The following is a 21,938-nucleotide window of genomic DNA, read 5'->3' on the forward strand; positions in this document are numbered from 1 at the left end:
GGGAGGATGGGAATCTGGTGGACCGGAATCTGTGGCAAACTCCAGATAGCCTGTTTAGATGATAAGAGAAGCTGGCCTTAGAATTAAACCTTTATTTCTTCATGTTTGCAGCCCATCTTACCCCTGTGGGCTCCGTGCATTGTGAATTGCCCTGTTTCTAAGCCCGGAGCACTTGGCTGAATCTGTTGCAGTCATCAGAGGGTCATACTTCAGGGATAACACTGCTGGCAGCTAAACCCCATGAATTAGTCAAAAATAGAGTGTTTGGATGTTGGAGTCGTTTTTTTTTTTTTTTGTAGGCTTTTAAAAACACTGTTTGATCATGCAGTGTGGTGACCTTTCAATAAAATCTTCATTAAATCCACCCATTCCTTGCTGTTTTCTTGGTTCTGTTTGCCTTTGTCACACGTGCTTTCGTGGATTATCATTCATTAGCTTCTCCAGAGAGATTAACAGTTCCTTAAAACAGGATCATGTGCATTCAGAAATCAGAGCTGGAGAGCAGAAAAGCCACAGGATCCCTATAGAAATTTGAAGACAATTTTGATGTTGTAGTCCACTCAAAAGTCTGCTGATACTGTAATGTTTTTTCCCTTGCCAGGACCCTCCTTGCCTGGTGTCATTTCTTGAGCTCTCCTGGGATGAGATTAGTCTAAAACAACAAAGTAGCCAGATGTCTGGTTCTGAGAGAGTCCCAGAGGCCCGGGTATGGTAGGCAACAGTAACCGCTTGGGGCAGAAGATCAAAGATACCTGAGAATTACTTATGGGCACATACTATGTGTCATTCCCATTATTAACAGTCTGAGAAAATTTGTATCCCTAATTAACCCTTTTGTTGGTTAAATTTTCTTTCCAGTATAGTCCTGTCTGTAATAACTGTTTGTTCTCTTTGGTACTGTTACATAAGTACATGTTAGTTAGAAACAAAAAAGTCAGTACTCTCATAGTAGCAAATTTATGTAATCCATCCAGATTCTTTTTTATCATGGTCGTTTGTAAATGTCAGAAGTTAGCACCACTTCTTTCTGTTTACTATGCCGTCCTCAGGGCTGATGTTATTCCTACCCAGAGCTGTGTCAATAAGAATAGTTAACTTGTCAGGGCAGTGATTTTAGTTCATTGCTTCCTAATCTAAAATGAGTTAGAATCTAATCCCAGAGGCAGGATGTCTGCACATCACTGCTTTTCTCCATATTGATATTTCTAATTAAGTGCTAATTAATATTTTTTATTGATCTTCACTTGTTTGTGTTATACTCTGAAATAACTAAGATTGTAAGTGCTGTCTCTGAATTTTTGCAGTGGTTTTGGAATGAGTGGCTTCTGAAGAGAAAAGACTTCCTTGCTCATTTTTAATCCTCCAGATGAAAATAGAATGACAAAAATGGACTTGAGTGGAATGTCTGTTTTACCAAATGATTACATTGTCTGCTGCTGAACTGAAGACTCAGAACAATTTTTCTTCATTTTTGAATAATAAACTCTAATTATCAGAGATACCTGTCTTTTATGACTGCTAAAATCTCACTTTCTTTAACATGGTTTAACATTAAGATGTGGTAAATACTGCATGCGTACGTTTGAATGGGAGGGTTTAAGTTTCCGGTCACACTGGATGTGTTTGCAGCCTGTATTACATGAGTTCAACAGTTCTAAGAGGCATTTTTCAGTGAGTAGTGAGTGAGGAAAAGATCCCTGGAGTGATTTAAAGGACTGAATTGATTTATCTGTTTCACTCTTGACAGTCTCTCTTAAAAACATTTTATTTGCACAAGAAACCCCCAAAACTGATCTGCCTGAAAGCATATTGTGGTTTTACATTTTTACTGTTGACATAGGTGTCCCTGATGCCTGCATCATGTACAGTGTTAGAAACTTGGCCATGACTGCTACTCTGATGTCAGATTCAGATACCTCAGATACCTCATCAGATTCAGATACAGTCAGATACCTCATCAGTCTTTTTCTACACCCAAAGCAGTGTTTAAAAAAAACAACATCTAAACAAATGTGTAGTCAAAGTATTCTGGTGATGCAGGGTTATTTAACCTTTCAGGCCTTATGGCTGTCAGCAGGTGTAGCTGATAATCTTATGAACCATGTTAAAATTTTCATAGGATAGAAATAGGTATTGTGCTTCTTGGAAATGCAAGGGGAGGGGGAGCAGTGTAGGAGTGTTTCACAGGCAGAGGAAATAGCTGCCTTCAAATGGATAGTGGCACTCTGGATTTTGGATCATTTGATGCCATTCATGTGCCAGGAATAGGGCCATTACTGTGACTGGTTGGGAGCCACATGCTGCTCAAAAACATCCTGTGATGGTAACTGCTGAGTGATCTCTCCTTGCCCTTATCTTGACCCATGAGCTTTTAATTATATTTTGATCTCTCCTGTCCAGCTGTGGAGGAGAAATGATACAGTGGCTTTGGTGGGATTCGGGCATCTAGCTGAGGTAAACCCACCACAGCAAGCTGAATAAGTTTGAGTACATAAAGGTCTTATATTGCATATTAATGAACACTGTTTCATTCTGAGTACTTCTATTACAAAAGTCTTTATGAATTTGGAATAGTTCTTTTACAGGAAAGAACATATAGGAACTAGAGAGACTGCTCGCTACAGATCTGTGGGAGGAGTGTTCTCTAGCTAGGGCTGGTGACATTTAGGGTTTAGAGAGTCTTACTTGTTCTGCTAGCACAGCTATGTATGGAAGAAAATAGTTGTCTGTTGCACTAATGTACTTCACTCTGGTGTTTAAGAATGAAACCATAGGAACTGTGCTAGCTATCAAAGAGCAAGGGTTGGAGTCAGTGCAAAAGAAAAAAAAAAGATGTTTGAATTAAGGGACAAATTATGAAGGAAATTAAAATAAAATCATCAGCATGGACCTAATAATTTGTTACTTCAAGGCGATATTTTTTTTTATAGTGGTATCGTCATATGAAAGATATTTTAAACAACAAATATATATTTTTCTCCATACTGCAGCTTTTATATTTAGTAATTTCAAGACTGTTCACAGTTTTAAACAGCCCATTGCAATCCAGGCATATCCCATATCAGAAGCTTAAGCCGCAGCTTTGCTTTTATATATCTGAGCCATTGAAATGTTCTGACCTTGGGCTGTGTAAAATCAAGTCTAAAAATCTCCTATTGACTTAATTGAGGCATGGATCTGATCTAAAGATGATGCCATGAAATAATTAGAAAAACCTGTATTTCCATTCACAAGTTTATTTCTGTTCACATGTTCTATTCGCAACATTTGAATTAATAAGAAAAATTATGAATGTAACTAATTGCAGTTTCCTGTTGTCATCCTGTGGCAACATGTCTGTAAGCACAAAGCATTCACCACCAACAGCCAAAACTACTTGATGACTTAATTATACCCAAATTCTTGGTTGAGAATTGTTGCTGTTGAATTTCTTACTTTCCAGCATGTCTGGTACAACTTATCTTTACTTTGGCCTGTGGAGTTTTTGACCTGTAATTTGGAGAAGGAAGGAAATGGATTAGACAAAACCTCTAGAAAACTACAAGTGTTCAAGGGATTTTTATACTAATCTCTTGTAATTAAAAGTGTTAGCTCCTTTTTCTGGATTGTAGATAAACAAATAATTTTGGTGCTGCAAGAGGTGTAGTTAATGTTCCAAGTGCTGTTCAGTTTTATGTTGTCAATGTGATGGTATTTGGTTTGTGAAGCAAAGGAAATGGTTGGAAGGATCATGAGAAAGTTGTCAAAGCTCTTCCTCTCTAAATTGCAGGTCCTAAAAGTCTAAATGAAGTCATAGTAGATACGAGTGTGTGCCTGTGTAAGAAGACTCTTGACTATATTAAAATATTTTGCAAACCCATAGGTTATTCTAGTGTTTTATTGGTGACCTTGTGACCTAGAATAAATCCCATGCTAAGGGCTATTTTAACTGTACCCCCCTTCCCCTTTCAGAGGGGCATGCTGCTAACAAGTTGTCATGACACTGGTGGCAAGAGAGAATGTGCTGTGAAAATGAATTGCTTGTAAGCAAATCTGTTTTAATTGTGTCCCGATTTTCACAATGTGTAGTTTTTGTTACCACTGCGTAGTCAAGGAATCGTAATAGCAGAACTTGCCTAATGGTTACTTCCTAAAATGTTTAAATTATATAGGTAGCATTATTTACCTGGCCTTTCTCTGACAGTTGTGACATGGATTACTACGCATTACACTTCTTTGTACTGACAATGTAACACTGTCCCGGGTTCAGCAGTAGCAGTCATGTTTCTCCTTCTTGGTAGCTGGTGCAGTGCAGTGTTTTGACTTTCAGCCTGGGAACAGAGCTTATAGAGATGTTTTGGTTTGGCCAAGGACTTTGTGAGCCTCATGCTCTGCTAGGGAGGAGGGGAAGCCAGGAGGAAGCAGAGACAGGACACCTGACCCAAACTGACCAAAGAGGTATTCCATACCACAGCACGTCATGCCCAGGAGGTAACTGGGAGTTAGCCAGAAGGGCTGGGAGACTGCAGGGTTGGAGGAGGTATGGGTCAGAGCTTGGTCGGGCTGAGGGGGGCAAGTTATCGGTCGGCTGGTGGTGAGGTGTTACATTCTCTTCCCTTGTTATTTCCTTTATCATTGTTATTATTGGTGGTAGCAGCAGTGATTTGTGTTATACATTAGTTACTAAACTGTTCTTATCTCAACCCGTGGGAGTTGCATTCTTTTCGATTCTCCTCTCTGTCCCTCCGGGAGCAGGGGGAGGGCAAGAAAGGGGGGAAAGTGAGTGAACAAATTACCTGACTGGGTTTAAACCACGACAAACACCCAAGCATTTAAAATAAAATATGAAGTTGCTTCTGAATATTTCCTTCTTTGAGAGCGCTAGATAAATGAAAATTAATGGGGTTAGGGAAATTTTGCTTCACAAGTGATCAAGTAAGTCTGGCTTTGCATAGTCTGCAAAACATTGTTCTAATGAGACAGTATTGCATTTCTGCTGTGCCTTCCATTGTTAAGGGGAATTGGAGAATATGTATTTTTAAATGAAATTAAAAGTTATATCAGAACCAAAGCCTTTTTTTCCTAGTAGTCTTTGAGATTGTCTTGTACAATATGAAGAAAATAGTATCTTTTACTGGCAAGTGCATTTATTATTCTTCTTTCTGGTTCACTACCTGAGCTTGTGCTCTGTACAAGCAGCATATATACTGTAAAGAGTCTGTAAGAGAACTGCATTGAAATACACTGCATAATATATGTAAACTTTTTTCTTTTTTTTCAAGGGCTCAGTATAGGGGAACGTGCATATTAGTATTCTGAATTGCAATTTGCTACCCAAAGCATTTGAAATGCGGGAAGAAATTCTTAGGTATTAAGAAATGTTAGTTGGGAAGAGTAGTAAAATTGTAGGCCTTCTTTAAACTGGATGGTTTCATGGGTCCTTCATCTGAAATCAGCGGTGTATATGGCGATTTGTGGAAATGTCTTACGTGTTTGTACGGCTGAAGCCTTATCACCAGCTCTATTCCTTAATCAGTTGCCATGTCCTGCATACTGGCAGGCCTTGTCCCAAAGATTGTGAAACCGCTTTGCTGCTGAAAATACTCCAGTGTTGCAAATCTCAGAAGGAATAAGCAAGCCAACCCTGAACCGGTTCCCTTGGATGGCACAGCACAGAAATAATAAAGGCATGAATTTTCCTTTCTCCCTTTTTGGGTTTTCCTTCCCTTTCTTTCAGGGATAGATAGGGCTGAAAGTTGCATCTGGAGAGCAGTGCTTTGTCTGCGAAATTTCGTTTCAAGGGCTGGCTCCTGCTGGCAGCAGCAGTAGGCCTTGTTAAAAGTCTCGGTCTTTCCAGAAGTTAAGAGGCAAGGCATGAGTCCACTGGAAACGACGTGGCAAGGTACATCCGAATCGTAAATAAGGACATGCAGCAGGTGTATTAAGCAGATGTGGAAAAATGGATGCGTGCCTTTTGTGGGAAGGTAATTGGGCACTGGGGCTTGGGGGGAGCTGGTGCAGAGAGGCAGGGGCGACTGCCACAGGTTGATGGGCAGGTGATCTGGCCGCTTCCACCCGGATGGCGCAGGAGGCCTACCTAATATGCTGTCTGCCCTAAGGGCCTGGGGGAACACAGTTGGATTATTATGTTAATGCCTGAGCCTGCTGCCCTCTTCCTATCCCAGCTGGGCTCCCTGTTGTTAGGAACTGCTTTGCTCTGACAGTGGAGTAATATACTTCATGATTGAAAGGGCAAAGGGGCTCACAAGAAAAAAGAGCAGGCCTGCACAGATATGTAAATGAAGGGGGGAAGGCTGTAGGAGGGTTTGTATGTAGGTGTGTGTAGAAAGTTTATTAGGAAATGAGTAATGTAAGTCTGCTAATTGAATTGTTATTTATAAGTCCCATTTCCTGATTTGTTTCTTTGTGCATTACCCCCCTTAATGCTGATGTACAGTGAATTCGAAGTGCTTACCAAAGCAGGCACTTAGGTTGATTTATTTTAAACCAAGGTGCTATAATACACTGGTACCAGTGTACAGTGCTGACAATGGTGTATTTTTCAGGACTTTGATTACTGTTTCATGCTCTGCCACTCTATTGCTATGCTACAGCTTATAGGGGTGATGTGATTCTTTTATATATTATAGATAAGTATATCACTCTGAATTTTGTTGATACTTCCACAAGAGTAGGCGATAGATATAGATTACAGAAATATATTTGTTATGGTGTTAGAGCAAATTGAACTTTGATTCAAAGAGATGGTGACTACGTTGTGATATTTTTTTGAGGTCTTTCTTGCAATAGGATTGACTAAACAGTGACTCGGTATTAGAATGAATATATGTGAGAGATGAAAATCTGTTTCCTAAACAGATTCCCTTCCCCCCCAGTGATGATGATATGACTGGTATACAGAGTCTTTCTCTGCCTTTTATCAAGCTTCTGTCAGTGGCAAAACTTGAAATACCAGCTAGACATGATTTCTAAGATCCTTATTTGTCTGTTTTAACCCCAAAGTGCAGATCACAGATCACTTAAAGAAATAGCTGTTAACCTAAATTAAAGTGTTTGAAGTGAGAGCTGTTTTTATGAAATGCAGCTATGCATTTAGTTTATCAGGTGTAAAGTCGTGATAGGTGAAGTGTTCTTCTTGTAAATTTAGCTGGCACTCGATGCTTATTTAAGATGGGGTTTCTGATTGTTTCTAGCATATAAGGTGACATTTTCTACTCTTCAAATGTTTGCATATCCCAGTTCCTTTCCATAAGTTTTATGTTCACATGTATTGCTACTCTGCATTGCTATTAAGAAGATGTGCTTGTCTTGGCATGGGGACCTCCTGATTTCACCTGTTTTGACCTTGCAGTTGTGAATGTGCTTCTTATACCCTCTTGCCCACTTATATATTATAGGGCATCTTATTGAAGTAGTTTAAGGTGGAAAAGAATTCTGAATATAGATTGCTTCTGCAACCTTAGTTTGGTCTGACTGTGTAGATACAGATGTTCTGGACTTAAGTGGCATGACAGAGTACAATTTTGCATCCATGCCCCTTGCCTCATTGGGTGATCATGATGAACAATCATCACAGAATAGGTATTAACAGCATCTGTGTTCTGCTGGAACCTTTGTGATTAACACAAAATTACTGATTTCTTTCTTGAGTTCTCCTTGGAGTTCTTTCTGGTCAAATCAGAATGTGTTGATCTTGTCTCTACAGGTTATTAGTAATGTGAGAAGATAATTTTAACCACAAAATGCTGAAAAATAGGCATATTGTTACAAAGGAAGTGTTTTCCAGTAGAAAGAGTATTTTCCCAATAATTACATTTTTATTTTTTTTTCATATTGTATGTGCACTTAGTTCTTTAACTGCCTTAGAAATACGTTACTTGGGCTACAAATTGTGTTGAGTTGGAAACTTCTCCATTCTTTTTTTTTCTTTCCACTGTATATGTAATTTAGGCTTTGTAGAAACGTGTCCAGTTTCTTTCAGGAAGATCGATGTGTAAATATTTTGTTTCAGGTCAGGTTAATTTTGCATAGAAATAATTTTGATGTCTGCCACATTTTTCAGCGTAACTTAGGTGCTCCATGCTTTCATTTCTCTTGATAAACTGATCTCCCTGCTCAAATCTTCTCAGTGCATCATAAGAATTTAGTAACAGTGCTGCATTGTGGACCAGCTGAAAAGCTTTGTGCAGTGACAAACACAGACAGAGGCCATCTTCTGTTAGGCACGAGAGCAATTCAGCTGAAAGCAGCAAAATACCAAAATGAAATGGTTAAAAAAGAAAATTTCAGTCGTTGTATGAGAAGTGGTGATTCTGCAGGTGGGGGGATCTCGGGTTTAAAGCAAATATTTAAGTATAGGAACATCCCTTATGCTGTATATTCCAGTTTTTCAGCCAACTCTGGATATAAATGGAAACTGTAGAAGCTCAGTAAATGCTACCACAAATAGCATGTTCAATGCAGACAGCAAGTTTGTGACCTTTTGCAGTAAAACAGCTTGTGCATTTCTTAGGCTTGCACCCAGCACAGTTCTTTGGTGAGCCTCTACTATCCACAGAGCATGGGTTGAATTCCATACGTGAAACCCATAGGTTTTAATGTTTTCTCTCTACCTTTTCTTCAGAGAAGTAGTGGTTATATAGTTGTCCTGGGTTCAGCAGTAGCAGTCATGTTTCTCCTTCTTGGTAGCTGGTGCAGTGCTGTGTTTTGACTTCCAGCCTGGGAACAGTGCTGGTGATACCGATGTTTTCAGTTGTTGCTAAGTGATGTTTACCCTGACCAAGGACTTTGTGAGGCTCATGCTCTGCCAGGGAGGAGGAGAAGCTGTGAGGAAGCAGAGACGGGGCACCTGACCCAGGCTAGCCAAAGAGGTATTCCATACCGCAGCACGTCATGCCCGGGGTGGGGGGTAACTGGGAGTTACCCAGAAGGACACGGGCTTCCGGGTGGGACCGTTTCTTGGCCGGTGGTATTGTATTCTCTTCCCTTGTTATTTTCTCTTATCGTTGTCGTTGGTGGTAGCGGTGGTGATTTGTGTTGTACATTGGTTGCTGGACTGTTCTTGTCTCAACCCGTAGGAGTTGCACTCTTTCGATCCTCCTCCCTGTTCCTCTGGGAGCAGGGAAGGGGAGAGCCCTGGGGGGCAGGGCCTCGATTGCTCTCAACCTGGCACCACTCACTGGGAGTGAGTGAACAAGCTGTCTGGCTAGGGTTTAAACCATGACAATAGTATTTTATCCTATTGGAGAATAAAGGAAATTACTTCAAGAAAGCAATAAACGTATCTTTAATGTAGTTGAATCTCTATGTTTTATATATATATTTATGTAATAAATACTTATATGTGAATGAAAATTCCGAAGAGCAGTTTCAGCATTTTTGTGGTTTATGATGTACTCATGCTGGTAGCCAAGCAGTTGTAAAATCATGTCCCTGACCTCAACGTGATTGGCATTTGAGTATTAATCCTTGCACTTTAATGAAGACTACTTGCCCCCATCCACCCCCTCTTTGGATTAGGGGGTATAGCAGTCCTCTTGGAAGAAAATGGGGGAAACTAACTGATTACAATTTAAAGATATTTGGAGCATGCTTCAAAAGAAGGGTGGTGGCAAATAACAATGTTGTAGTTAATTTGCTTTCAGATAAAAAAAGCTTGGATCTTAAGTTGTTGACCTCCTTGGGCAAGTCTTGGGGATACATTATATGTAAAGATGCACATTTCTGCACTTACTTTGTGCATGTGTAACTTTTGGTTATATGAATTGTTAATTTAGAAGACAGAAGTGTCTGAGCAGCGTTCAAAAGAATGCAGTTGCATGCATTAAGATTGTTCCTTTTCTTCACTTCTTTCAGGCAGTGAAGCACTGGAATGCTGGTCTTTTCCTTATAGTATGCTACTTTTCTTTCCCCTCTCTTTCTGCCTCTACTACAATACTGAAGCATGCAAAGCTTTGGCTGGTCTCATAAAAAGGGAATTTCCAGCACCATACAGTACTGGCTTACAGTAAAGCCTAACCTTTGGGCTAGGTTTAAAAACAAAAAAAGTAACTGTACTTTGAGATATAGACAGATATTTGTTGATGAGACTCCTTTTACCTGTGACACATTCTGACATGAGCTCCAGATGTCAGGGTTCATGGATCTCTTCAGTGGGCCACACTACTTTCTATTTTACAGAGCTAGTACTTCAGCCAGCCTCCCCAAGATGTGGCCTTCCTTGCAGTAGTGTTTTGTTTCCCATCTCCTGTCATTGCATCACTAATAGTGAGGCTGTTCCCAGTGGTAGTAGTGACAGGGACTTTAATAACAATGCCATTATGAGCTGGTTTCGATGGCATAGTAGTTAAAGTGTTTGGTTCTGCTACTAACTGCTCAGAAAGCAATATGACAGTGGGATATTTATAGAAAAATACTGGTGCAGGCACAGCCTTACAGTTAATGCAAAGGGCACCTTTTAAAAAGTGGCCTTGTGCTTTCATTTCACTTCAGCAGGGAAGTAATACTCTTTGGAGTTGTGGGATGCATTGTTTAACTAGACCTCTAATCATGTTATGGATGATGTGTCTCCAGGAGAATCAGGGGACAAGACCTTTAAGTGTTTTTATCACAGCTTAAGATCTCAGAAAATGTGAACTTAAATAAAAGTATATTTGGGAGGTTGTTATTGCTCTGTATCCTTTTGAGGATACCTTCTACAGTAATTTTTATTTTTTTTTTTAGAGAGAAACTCAGTTACGGTTATGAAGTGCTTGACCGAGAGAGAGGATCAAGTTGGCAGTTACTTGTATACTGCAGTTCAGCTGAGCCTCCTTTATTAAATCATTGTTCAGCAGTCCATTTGTTTTGGTGCGAGAGCTAGTGTCTTCACTGCTAAGGTAATAAGCCTCGTGTCACTAACAAATGCATGATGTAAGGTCTGTGGGTAGTTTTCATACCAAAGTGTCAGTGGCTGGTTAGAATCTTTCCTTTTTGCCCTCTAATTGTGTAGCATAGTCTGTTTCATAGGTCGAATGTATGGCTGCTAAAGCTTATGCTATAAAGGATGTAGGTAGCAGGGGGAAGTTGCCATGTTTCCCTGTGTCTAGGAAATTAGGAAATGGGCTTTCCATTTAGGGAAAAATACATACAAAAGTTTGGCTGTATGCCTTCCCAGGAACCTAGAGCTTTCTGACATGGCAGAGCCTTATGAAGTTTGCGGAGGAAGAGGTCAATTGCTAGAGCATGAAGTTTGCAGGTAGTTATGCACATTATGTACTCAGTATGAGAAAGTGTGTGTTGTCATGAGTCTGTCAGCTTTAGATCACTGCTTCCTTGAGTGTTTACACTGGCACTGGGCAGTAATCTTAAATGTTTGCATTTACAATTTTTAAGTAGAGGAGAGAAAAAGAGAAACTGTGTCTGTATGTTCATGTTGGTATTCAAAAGTGCACTGTAGATGTTCACGTTGCCCCCCCATTGGGGTGTGTGATGTGGGAACCAACACTGGAAGGCACAGTGTTTTATTCAATTTTGTGTTTTATACTGCACACTTAGGGTGGACAGGAAGGTTGAGCTACAGCTTCAGGGTACCACTGGGCTTGGGGTATGGCTGGTCAATGACTGAGTTACAGAAGGGTGAGATGAGAGTATGGGTGGCTGTCTTTGATGACAGCCCTTCTCATTGTTGAAGGGAAACAGACCATGATTATTAGAAGGCGGAAATCTCTTGACTTTAGCATCCTGAAGGGATAGATGTGAGGTTGCAAAAGGTGTGTGTTGCCTATGTTTGTGTTTCTGGATAAGGCCTGTATAGGCCTTTTCATCTGATACAAGCGTTGTGAGCATTGCACTGGCTTTGAATGCTACACAGACACATAAGCATTTGCTATGGGTGGATCTGGAGCATTTTGGATAAAGCAAAGTAAGTATGAACAAAGTGACAGTGTTGTACAGCTGATTTGACTGGAATAGCTGGGCACTGTGCACTGTGTCTTAAGAATCATCTTATCTCTCCTTTACCTAAGGAGACCAAGTCTTGGTTCTTTCAGTGTGGACATGGACATTCCAACTCCTGAAAGAGATAAAGAAAAAGAGCATCCTGGTTTCCTTCATGTGATCATTCTGACACTGATAATGAAGGCTTTTGTTTTCATTGGGCTTGATTATACAAGTAATCTCAAGTAAAACGATCCAGTCATACATGACAGTGTTGCTTTCCAACCTTTGCTCAAAATGGATTTCCTGCTACTAATCTATGTATTAGTGAAAATTTGCAGACTGACACATAAACATACCCAAGACCTGAATGCTTAATATTTGCCATTTGAATTGTCAACAAATATTTACATTCTGGTTTTACTCTCTGGAAAAAAAATCTGTGATACATATATTCTCCTGGCTTTCGGTTTTCATCTCCCACTGCCTTTGAATGAGAAATGGCATGCTGACCCTCCAGAACTCCCTTGAGTCATGCTGGTTGCTCATGGTAGGGAGAAGTTACCATTTCTGATGAAAGGAAAGAAAGGGGGATAGTTTTCTTTCTCTGTCTCAGTACTGCCGAAACTATTGGTGAAACAGAGAAACTGAGAGCACCACATACACTAAGTAAGTGTGTCTAAAAAGCCTGCGTTTTGACATCCTTTTGATGGATGGTTTTGTATTGTAAATGTTATTACCGACAGTGGTTATGAGGAGCTACAAAAATGGGGGAGTGAAAGACTGATCTTTAACAGAAAGAACTTGACGTAAGAGGTAGGAGGCAATAACTCTGCTTGCAGAGCCCCTAGCTTGCAGAGCCCCTAGCTTGTTTCCATGCACTGCTCGTGACAGAATGCTGAGCCTGGCTGAAGCAGCACAAACTTGTACTTCGGCTATGGCAACCTCTGCCAGCCTGGAACAAATCTGTAGTGTGCACAGCTTCAGATGCACAGTTCAATGAGAGGTGTTCTCTAGATGACGTTCCTCTGCTGAAATGCAAACAAACAGCATATTAGTTACTCTGTTTTCATTTTCTGGTGCCTTTTCAGCATCATTTTCATAAAACTGATACTTATTGAACATAGTGAAAATAAAGGAATGTTTTCATACCGTTAGCACAGGTCTAGAGGCAGGTTGGGGATTAGGTGATATCTATTTCATGGTCAACAAATTGTGTTGAACCACAGGGAACATAGCAGGGAATTAAAACAAAATCTCCCCTGTATCTTGGGGTCTTATGTTGGTGTTCTGCGGTTTCCTTGGTTGGTGGGTGTCAGTTTTTTTTGGTGTGGTGTAGGTTTTTTGGTGGTTTGTTTTTTTTAACAGGATAAGGTTATGTGTATGTTCTACTCCTTTACAAAAATAAGAGTGATTCAGTATTTGTCTTTAAAGACACTTTTTGAACATCATATTTCGTAAGATTTCTTTGGACTCAAAATTTAGTCATTATCAAAGGCTGCATTTGGTTTGTTTTTTATGTTGGGGCTTTTGTTTTGGTTTTTTTTTGGGGGGTGGTTTTGGTTTGGTGTGGGTTGGTATGTAAATTTTTATTTCTTTTCAATGGAATACCACTGCTGAGGTGGCCTGTCGCGTATACAGCACATGGGGCCAAATTCATGTGTAAGATGCGTACTACAGCTTCTGATGAATTCAATGTGGAGTCTATATACATCTCCAAGAGTCAAATCTAGGCCCTGTTTGTTTCTCAAAGATGATGCTGGAGTGTTAAAAAGGCATGTGATTTGCCTCCGAGGGGGCAACTGTGCAGCTAGAGATTTTGTGGAGCAGTTAACACTACCTCTTTTATTTTTGCCATGCTGTAGAAGGATTTTATATGCATTTTAACAGTTATTTAAGAGTCCCCATATGCTTAGAAAAGAATCTGAATATATGTGCCTTTTTTAAAGCTGCATCATAACTAGGTTATTTCATCAATACAGTAGAATGACTGGGAACTGCAGTTGGAACAATATGTAAAAATACAGCTTGTAAAAGATTTCCTTTATTAACTGTCATCATCCACAGAATATATGTTCAAATAAACGTTGTGTAATAACTAAATTTGAGATTAATAGGCCCCTTAAGAAACAGCAAAGTCGTTCAGGATAGTCAGTGAAAAATAGCCTGTAAGACTGTAACATGCACATATTGTCCTGCTTACATGCTCTCTCTGGTGTCATTCCCATTTATCAATGTCGGCAGGCTCTGTTCTCATTAAAACACTCTTGCACAAAAGCAACTTAATTTTCTTAAGAGAAGAGGACACCTGATTCAATTTAGTGCTCAAAACCAGGAACTTGAATATATATGTATTTTTCCTGTCTGAACTCAGATGAATAGTTATGAACAGCAATACAGATTAAACCTTATTAGGTATATTTATATTCTGTTTGCAGTAACAGTGCTGTGGCAAATAGCTTTCTACAGAGCTGTAGCATCTTATTAATGGAAAGAGCAGTTAAGACATGAGCTGCAGTAACACTCACTTGAGTTTTTATTTTTAAATAGGAGATTGAAGGAGTTGTTTAAAGGGACTCTGCCAACTCATTCAAGCTACTTCTGACGTTCTGCCTTCTTCCTCCACCTTCTCGATCTACACTGATCTCTTTGGGTAGATATTCTTTCCTGTGCTGTTTGGTCAAACCATTTCCATCACTGCAGTTTTTTTTTTCTCTTAAAATTGTTTTCTTCCCCCTGTTAAATAGGAGATATATCTATTACACTTTGCATTAATTACATGGACACTATGAAATGTTCTACTACCACATTGTGTTCTATGCCTTCTACTGCATAATCCTGCAGTAATACTGCTTGAGTACTTGTCTTTCTTCAGTTCTTTTCTACTCTTCCTCATTGTGCTATGCGTGTTAAATGGGATATTTAGTCTTGGGCCTAGTACTTGAGCTGTATATCCTACTAGTGCATGTCTGTCTGAAAATGGTAAGGTTTTAACCTCAGGTAATGGTGGGTATACACAGAGCAGCTTTGCATGATGCTTAGGTTGTTTCCTTCTGTTTAGTTTCATTGCTCTGCATCTGCGGCCTTGGCCCTGGAATGTCCTTTCCACAGATTGGTGGTGACTTGGGGCCAGGCAGGTCCTAATGTATGTAGCATGTGCTTTCTCAGCTGTGGGGTGCCTGGGGGTAAGCACAGGGTTAAGTATATTTAGGAATGTTACCTCCCTAATGGCTGCCAAATGACACTCAAGAATCAAACATTTTAGAGTTAAAAGCATGTTTATAGGTGAAAAAGCCTTTTACTATTTCATATAGGCCACATATAAAGCCGTGAGGCACCTTGTTTCCCTGTGGCTCTGCAGTAAAGAAAACTACAGCTCCAGCTGAGGTGTGCATGGAAATTTCGTACAAACCCTGTTGATAATGATAAAATGTTGGGGTTTGACACAGATTTTTCATGTATTGCCAGTGTATCATTTTCTCTTTTTTTAATGTAGTCCTGCTATGCTATTATCAAAAAATATCTAGTCTAATGAATTCCAGAATAGGTTAGTTCGATACCAAAAAGCTTTTCTTTAGGTTGGTTCAATACCAAAAAGCTTTTTGTTAGGTTCGGGTATGGAAAAAGGAAAGTTTCTGATAGATAGGTTTCCTTCAGAGGTGGGCTGCTTACTTCTCACTGGAAAGTGCTCCAGGCTAGATGATCATTCCTGGAATTACAGATCAGCGGGAGAGTTCCCTCAATCCCAGTGACATACAGAGTTGACTGAAATTTTATCTGCTGAATATTAACAAAATTTGTTGTTTAGTGGAGCTAGTGCGTCCTATTTTAAACTCAAGGGGAGACATACATGCTCTTCTGCACTAGCCCGTTTAAGAGTACTGGCAGTGACTTTCAGTCTTGTCTCTGACTTGATGTAAACTTGAATAATTGGCCTGGTTGTTACTACTACTGCTTTTGAATGTGGTCTGACCTTTCAGTACATGCATTTACCTTTTGAATGGATCGTGTTACTGATTTTATAGAGACTGCTCCACTCATGTTAATCGTAAGTGCAATGAACTATTTTCAAACACACGCAAATCTGAACTTGGAGTATTATAAGGACATGTAAATGTTTTCATGTTTTATTGTTTCATTTAAGCTGACTGCAAATAGTCTGATATCTGTTGACATGCAAAAGGAGCAAACACTAAAGAAGTTATACAATAATAGCGACTAATAAATGTTTCAAATAGCAAATGAGGAGCCTAGCTGTATCGTGTGTCAGCACTAATGTTTATTTGTATCATCCCTCTAAGGATGTCAGAGCGCTTTTTAAGCAATGAATTAATATTGACAATGCCCTGTGAGGTATGTAGGCAATATTATCCCTCTTGATAGAAGGGAGTTGGAAGCGCACAGTGTTTAAATTCTACAGGGTCATGTACTAGGGTACATTTAATTACAAATTAGAGCAGTTGATTCAGTTTACTACAGGTTTCTTTAAGCTGCACCAGAATCACAAACATAATCTACAGGTTTGTGGGTATCAGAAAAGATTGCTTTTAAGTTTATTTTACAGGGGAAATGTTTATAAAGAAAACTGCAAGTAGAGTACTTGACATGTGTAAGTTCTCCCTCATTGAGGGAAATCATCTGTATGATTATAGCTTAATTTCCAGTCTTCCTGCTTTATTTGTTTTTATTTCTCTTGCCTGTAATGAGCGTTAAATCAGCTGCCATGAAAGTTTTCTGACATATTGGAGAAAGGGAATTAAAAATTGCAAACTAGTGTACACCTGGACCATTGTGAATTATGACCTTTGCACATGATGGCCAAAAACCTAAAGCATAAAATGTATCTGAGATTGTTGTCTTAGTACCTGTTAGATTCTTGAGAATATTAAAAAATCAGAATTCTTCTGGGTGGATCAGGAAGGTAAAAAGACAAGCTTGTTGATGGCCAAAATAGCACCATCTAGTATCACCACCACAGAACTATCTAGAATCTCTCCCTACTACCTTTCCAGGTGCACTCCTGGAAGTGGAATTGCAGCATATTTTAGGTAAAAATTTTCATGTCTATAAATGTAGCTAGAACTAGATGCAGTGTGTCCTTTTGAGGGTATCAGTTCTTTCTAGCTACTGCTTTCTTCTTTGTTGAAATGACCAGTGAAACAGTTGAGGGCTGCCTAACTGATGTTATTTCTCTAGTATTGGTAGACGTGGTCTGGTAGGCTCACCTGCACTGCAAGCAAAGCCTGGCCGAAACCCAACTTTTGGTAAAGCCAGATATTTTTGAGACAGGGGGGATAAGTTTGGCATGCTGGGGAGGGAAGGGCTATTTTACACTCTCTATTCATTTTATATGGGCTTCGCCAGCTTTCCTGAAAAGGGTGAGTAATAAGGTTCTTGGTAGCAGGCAGAAATGTAGCTGTCACTGCACACAAAATCTTCATGGGGTGGAGGGGACCGTTAAGTTTCCTCCCAGCTTTCTGCTGCAGAAGTGAAGCTCAGATGCTTCTGTCTTTCAGACCTTCACAATTGATTTACACTGTTTTATATAGCAAAGATTATTTTGCAAGGAAGAGATCCTCAAGTATGCTTAAAAATGGAAGTCTACATCCTCCTTCATTGATTCAGAGACAGGGTGTAATAAAAGGGACCAGATTGAAGTGGTGAAATACAGTCTGTAAGAATGGCACGTGCCCAGCAAACGCCAAAGAGACTTGGTAAACCTGACAGGTTTTATTAACATAATAATAACAGCAGCTTTAAAAGGAATTTATTAACAAAAGATACCTGCAAGGACGTGTCCTGTGTTGAAACTGATCCCTTGCATTAGGTTTGCGTGCATGGGTGTAATGTGTCTCTCTCTTGCCACCTGAAAGGATCAGCTGCACAGCTTCAAATACAAGTAGAAAATCCTGATGTCATTCACACTTGTTGAAGAATTGTTTTAAGTAGTACTCGCTCTGGCTTTCAGCTGTGATCTCTGGCAAGAGGAGCTGTTTGGACTTGTGCCTTTTTTTTTTTTTTATGTTCAAAAAAGGAATACTGATGAGGAAGAGATGTTAAAATATGTTATTGTACTTTACAACTGTCAACTATAATGTTTTATTTAGCTATATCTATTCAGATGCTCCCTCCGCAACATGGAGTGCCATATGCCATTGTCCCTGTTAGTAAGCAAGTCAGCAAAGGTTTCCCAGTCTGCATTTGTTTTTGTATTTGGGCCACTGAGAAGCTGTGGTCCAGTGCCATCTTTTATTGATAGGGCCAGCAGAGGAGGAATCTAATGAAATTATCAAAGCTTTGAATTAATTATGAACTTGAATAAGAAAGCTAAGCTCTCTAGAGCTAAGGATCTCATTACCCATTCATTTTTATTGCATCCTCTTATGGAGCAGAAGGCAGGTTCAGCTACAGCTCCTACCCTGATTTTGGACTTTATTCAAACTTGCTAAACTTGCTAGCATCCACTTGTTATTAATATGTGGCTGGAAGTGTCCAGGGTGATTAATTTGACTCTGCTCTAAATCTTCAAGTAAATGGTAGATTTCCCTCCTTCCATTCCTCTTACCTTTGCTGTGTGGCTTTTCATCATCAGACTGGCTGCCATACAAGGATTTCTGTTCTTTCTTGGTAAATGGGAAAAAACTAGTATTCAAGACTTAGGTTTGAACTTCCTGGAATTTAAAGAGTTAATCCTAAGAAATAACACTGCTACTTTGTATTTCCTGGATATTTAGGTAAGGACAAACACTTCTAAAGTCATTATCAAAATTTTTTATTTCCTTATTTTAAAAGAATTTATGGAATAAACATTTTGGCCTCAGAAGTGTGGGGTCATTGTGAGTAGTTTTCTTGTATGTTCGGGGTATTTTTGTTGTTGTTGTTCCTATTTTAAATTTGCAGAAATGCCTGACTTTGTCAATACTTTATTATGATGAACAATTAAATTGGTTTGCTTGCCTGATGACTATTCCATTAAAATAGTTAAAAATATCTGAAAATGCAGTAATTTAGTTAAATCAGATTATATTTATTTTGATTAATGGTAAATATGTAAAAATGCTTCTGCCAAATAAAAGCAAAAGCAGTGAGCCCAAGCTGCTGTGTAGTAATATTCTTAGTTCTTCTGGATGTTTCCTCTTAAGTCTACCAGCAAGGGTTTTCCTCTCCTCTTGCTTTTGTCCATTTCAGCAATTATTTATGAATGCATAAACTCAAATCTATCAGTTTTCATAAATTACAGGCCACTGGCAATTTTTTAAGCAGTGGCTAACTCCTAATGGTGTCTGTGTATGTGTGTCTTTGGAGAATCTAATAGCTTTTTTGGGCAGGGAAGTAACATTTTATTCTTGTACTGTCGCTATTTTACCATTGTTGATATTTGTCTTTTTCTCTCTTCAGGCAGCTGCTATATTTAATTCCGCTTTTGGAAGTTTTTTGGTAAGTAATGCAGAATTTATAGCAAGTGCTTTAATAGTCTTATATTTAACAGTATCACGTGTGTTTGTATTCTTCACATTAGTGTTGGTGGAATTGTGCCATTTAGCTGGCAAAAATTTGAATCACCTTTCAATTTATGTCACCATGCCATTAAATACAGATACTACATTTTCTTTTCTTTTTGTTGAACTCTTGAGAAGAGTAGTGAATAAATTATCTCTGCTCATGATAAATTAATAATGTGTAAACACATCTTAATTTTCTCCTTAATGGGTTAACAGAATCTATTATTATGCAGATGTTTCAGACATGAGCATCAATATATTGATTTTTCTAATAAGCCCCATCAAATACTCATTATTTTCTATCAAGAGGCCATGGATTTTGAAAAGAAAACATGACCCAGCTGATCAGAGAGTAGATGCTAATTTACTCAGTGACTTGTCATTTGTTTAGCATATTTCACTGTCAGTGAAGCCACTCAGTGTCTCTGAGGAGTACACTAAAATAGCTAGATATGGGAAAGCAATCAATCCAGATGGAAATATAACCATTTCTGTAAAAAAGCAAAACCAGTATTTGTGGGCCTAATGGTCTACAAAGATTCAGAAAGAACACTAAATAAATGTCTGTATGAAGAAAGAAAGAATAGATTTCTTGATACGTTTAGAGAGACATTAATGAATATTAAATACTAATTATTTTATGTGTGGGTAAGCTACTGTGACTGTTTTGTTTATGCAGTTAATAATTGAATTTGTTTGTTTTTTTTTTTTAAATTTGTGCGTGCTTAGAAGTGTGCATGTTTAGATGTGTGTGTTTGTGATTCCAGTCTAGTGTCCCCAAGAGGAAGACTATTATGTAGAAAATGAATGAATGACAAAAGAATTCAAATTAGGAAATTAAAATGAAAACTGCAAGTACAAAATAACTCACTTTAGACATATTAATTTTATGAAAAGCTGGAGTTTGGAGTTTAAATATGTGAAACCGTACTGCCAAGAGAGAAACTTGCATGGCATTTTGAAGTTATGCATTGTGCTGCTGCTTTTTTGCGGGACTGGTTTAAGGTCAGGAGGATGGATGTATGTTTTGTGGGTATAGATGTCCATTCAGATTTTTAAAATATCAATTCCCAAATACTTACTCCTTTTTGTCACCTATCATGTCCTCTTCCAATGGGAAGGAGGTTCTTTCAGCTTCAAATTGTGGAATCCCAGTGTCAGCGCAACTCTTAAGTCTGTGTATGTGCATGGTATTTTCTCTCATTTTTTGGCACAAGCTCCTGTTTCTCTGCTGTCCCTAGCTTTTGGTTCAGGAGGTTTCCTTGAATAGCCAAAGGCCTCAGTTCAGCTGTCATTAAGAGAATGTCTTTTGACTTAAAATAAGAATTTAGGCCCCAGAACATCTGACTACAATGCTGGCTCCTGGTAAAACAACATAAACATATTTTAATCTTTAGAACTTGTTTCTTCTTTCTGCAAAGAAATCTCAGTTAAAGAAGCTGAGCTAGTTGGTATGTTCATGTAATACTTCTGATTTTGGTTTTAATCTTAGTTCTGTTAATCATTGGAAAGTTCTATTCACATGTAATTACCTCATTTTGCTTTTTTTTTTAATCTTGGAGCAGCATTGGAGAAAACATTCTTGTTAAAAAATTTCCAGGAAGAACTTTTCAAGAATATTGAAGATTAGCTAGAATCAAACCACAGGACCAGCTGATTATTTTTTTTTTTTTTCTCTCCTAATTACTGATTGCTTAACAAAATAAAATTATAAAGAACGGGCTGATGGTAGGCCAGGGACTGTAATAAGTAGCTGGAGTTCTTTATCGGTTTCACTGTGCTATAGGTCTACTTGGTCTTTAATAGAATGGCTTCTGAATGTCACTAGCATGGGGTCACTTACTTTGTAACTTTTCTGTGGACAACTGGTGAGTTATAAATAAATATTCTTGTTTGAAGACTAAACTGTTCTATAAAATATAAGAATAATTGGCCTGTTTCTGAGAAAATAATGGAAGCTTGTGGTAATGTTTTTGGTAGTCCATCAGTTTATATTGATGCTTAACTTACAGCCTTGGCTATAGGTAGAGATCCTATTTCCTGTATCTTTAATTTATGATGAATCTAAATCACATTTGTATTTGTCTTGTTGGTCTGATGATGTGTTGTCTGTGGATAGGCTTAGATGTAGCTGTATACTTTTGTGACTATAACCGTATGCATGTCCTAGAGATAATTTGGAAGTATCTGACCATTGGCAAGGTTGCAGTGTTTCTCACGTTCGTTGTCTTACAGTGTGTAGCACATGGGCAGATTGCTGCACTTGTGTGTAGCCCTGAAAAAGCCAGGAGGGCATTATGTTGTTGTGTGTCTCAGGCTATGTCCTGTGGGCCAGTGCTTGTGTATGATAGTGAGAAGCAAACTGATTTGAAAGGTCTGAAAGATGTGCTAGGCTTTTAACTCCTTTGGGGGGGGTGGGGGGTGGGAGGCATGTTGTTTGGTTTTTTTTTAACTCTTTACTCATTTTTTTAGACTAGAAAATGGGCCTTGAGAAAAATAAGCCATGGGTCAAAATGTCTG

At 38.8% G+C, this 21,938-nt stretch overlaps 1 protein-coding gene across 16 annotated transcripts in view; it reads left to right on the forward strand.

Annotated features, from left to right (window-relative positions):
* Positions 1 to 21,938, forward strand: part of SLC10A7 (solute carrier family 10 member 7) — a 143,457-nt gene that overhangs the window by 30,472 nt on the left and 91,047 nt on the right. For 14 of the 16 annotated variants that reach the window (XR_009741263.1, XR_009741266.1, XR_009741262.1 and 11 more), the window contains one exon: positions 19,315 to 19,353. Coding sequence is in view for 9 of the 16 variants with exons in the window: in XM_061441185.1 (XP_061297169.1) it covers positions 19,315 to 19,353 (39 nt within the window). In the remaining 7 variants the exon portion in view is untranslated. Of the gene's footprint in view, positions 1 to 10,722; positions 10,878 to 14,466; positions 14,570 to 19,314; positions 19,354 to 21,938 lie in introns of all 16 variants that reach the window. The other 2 variants (XR_009741267.1, XR_009741268.1) reach the window with 2 other exon arrangements.

Source organism: Pezoporus flaviventris, unplaced genomic scaffold (genome assembly GCF_033815535.1).
Source record: "Pezoporus flaviventris isolate CSIRO_AGI_PZ_B2104156 unplaced genomic scaffold, CSIRO_AGI_Pfla_v1 ptg000002l, whole genome shotgun sequence".
NCBI lineage: Eukaryota > Metazoa > Chordata > Aves > Psittaciformes > Psittacidae > Pezoporus > Pezoporus flaviventris.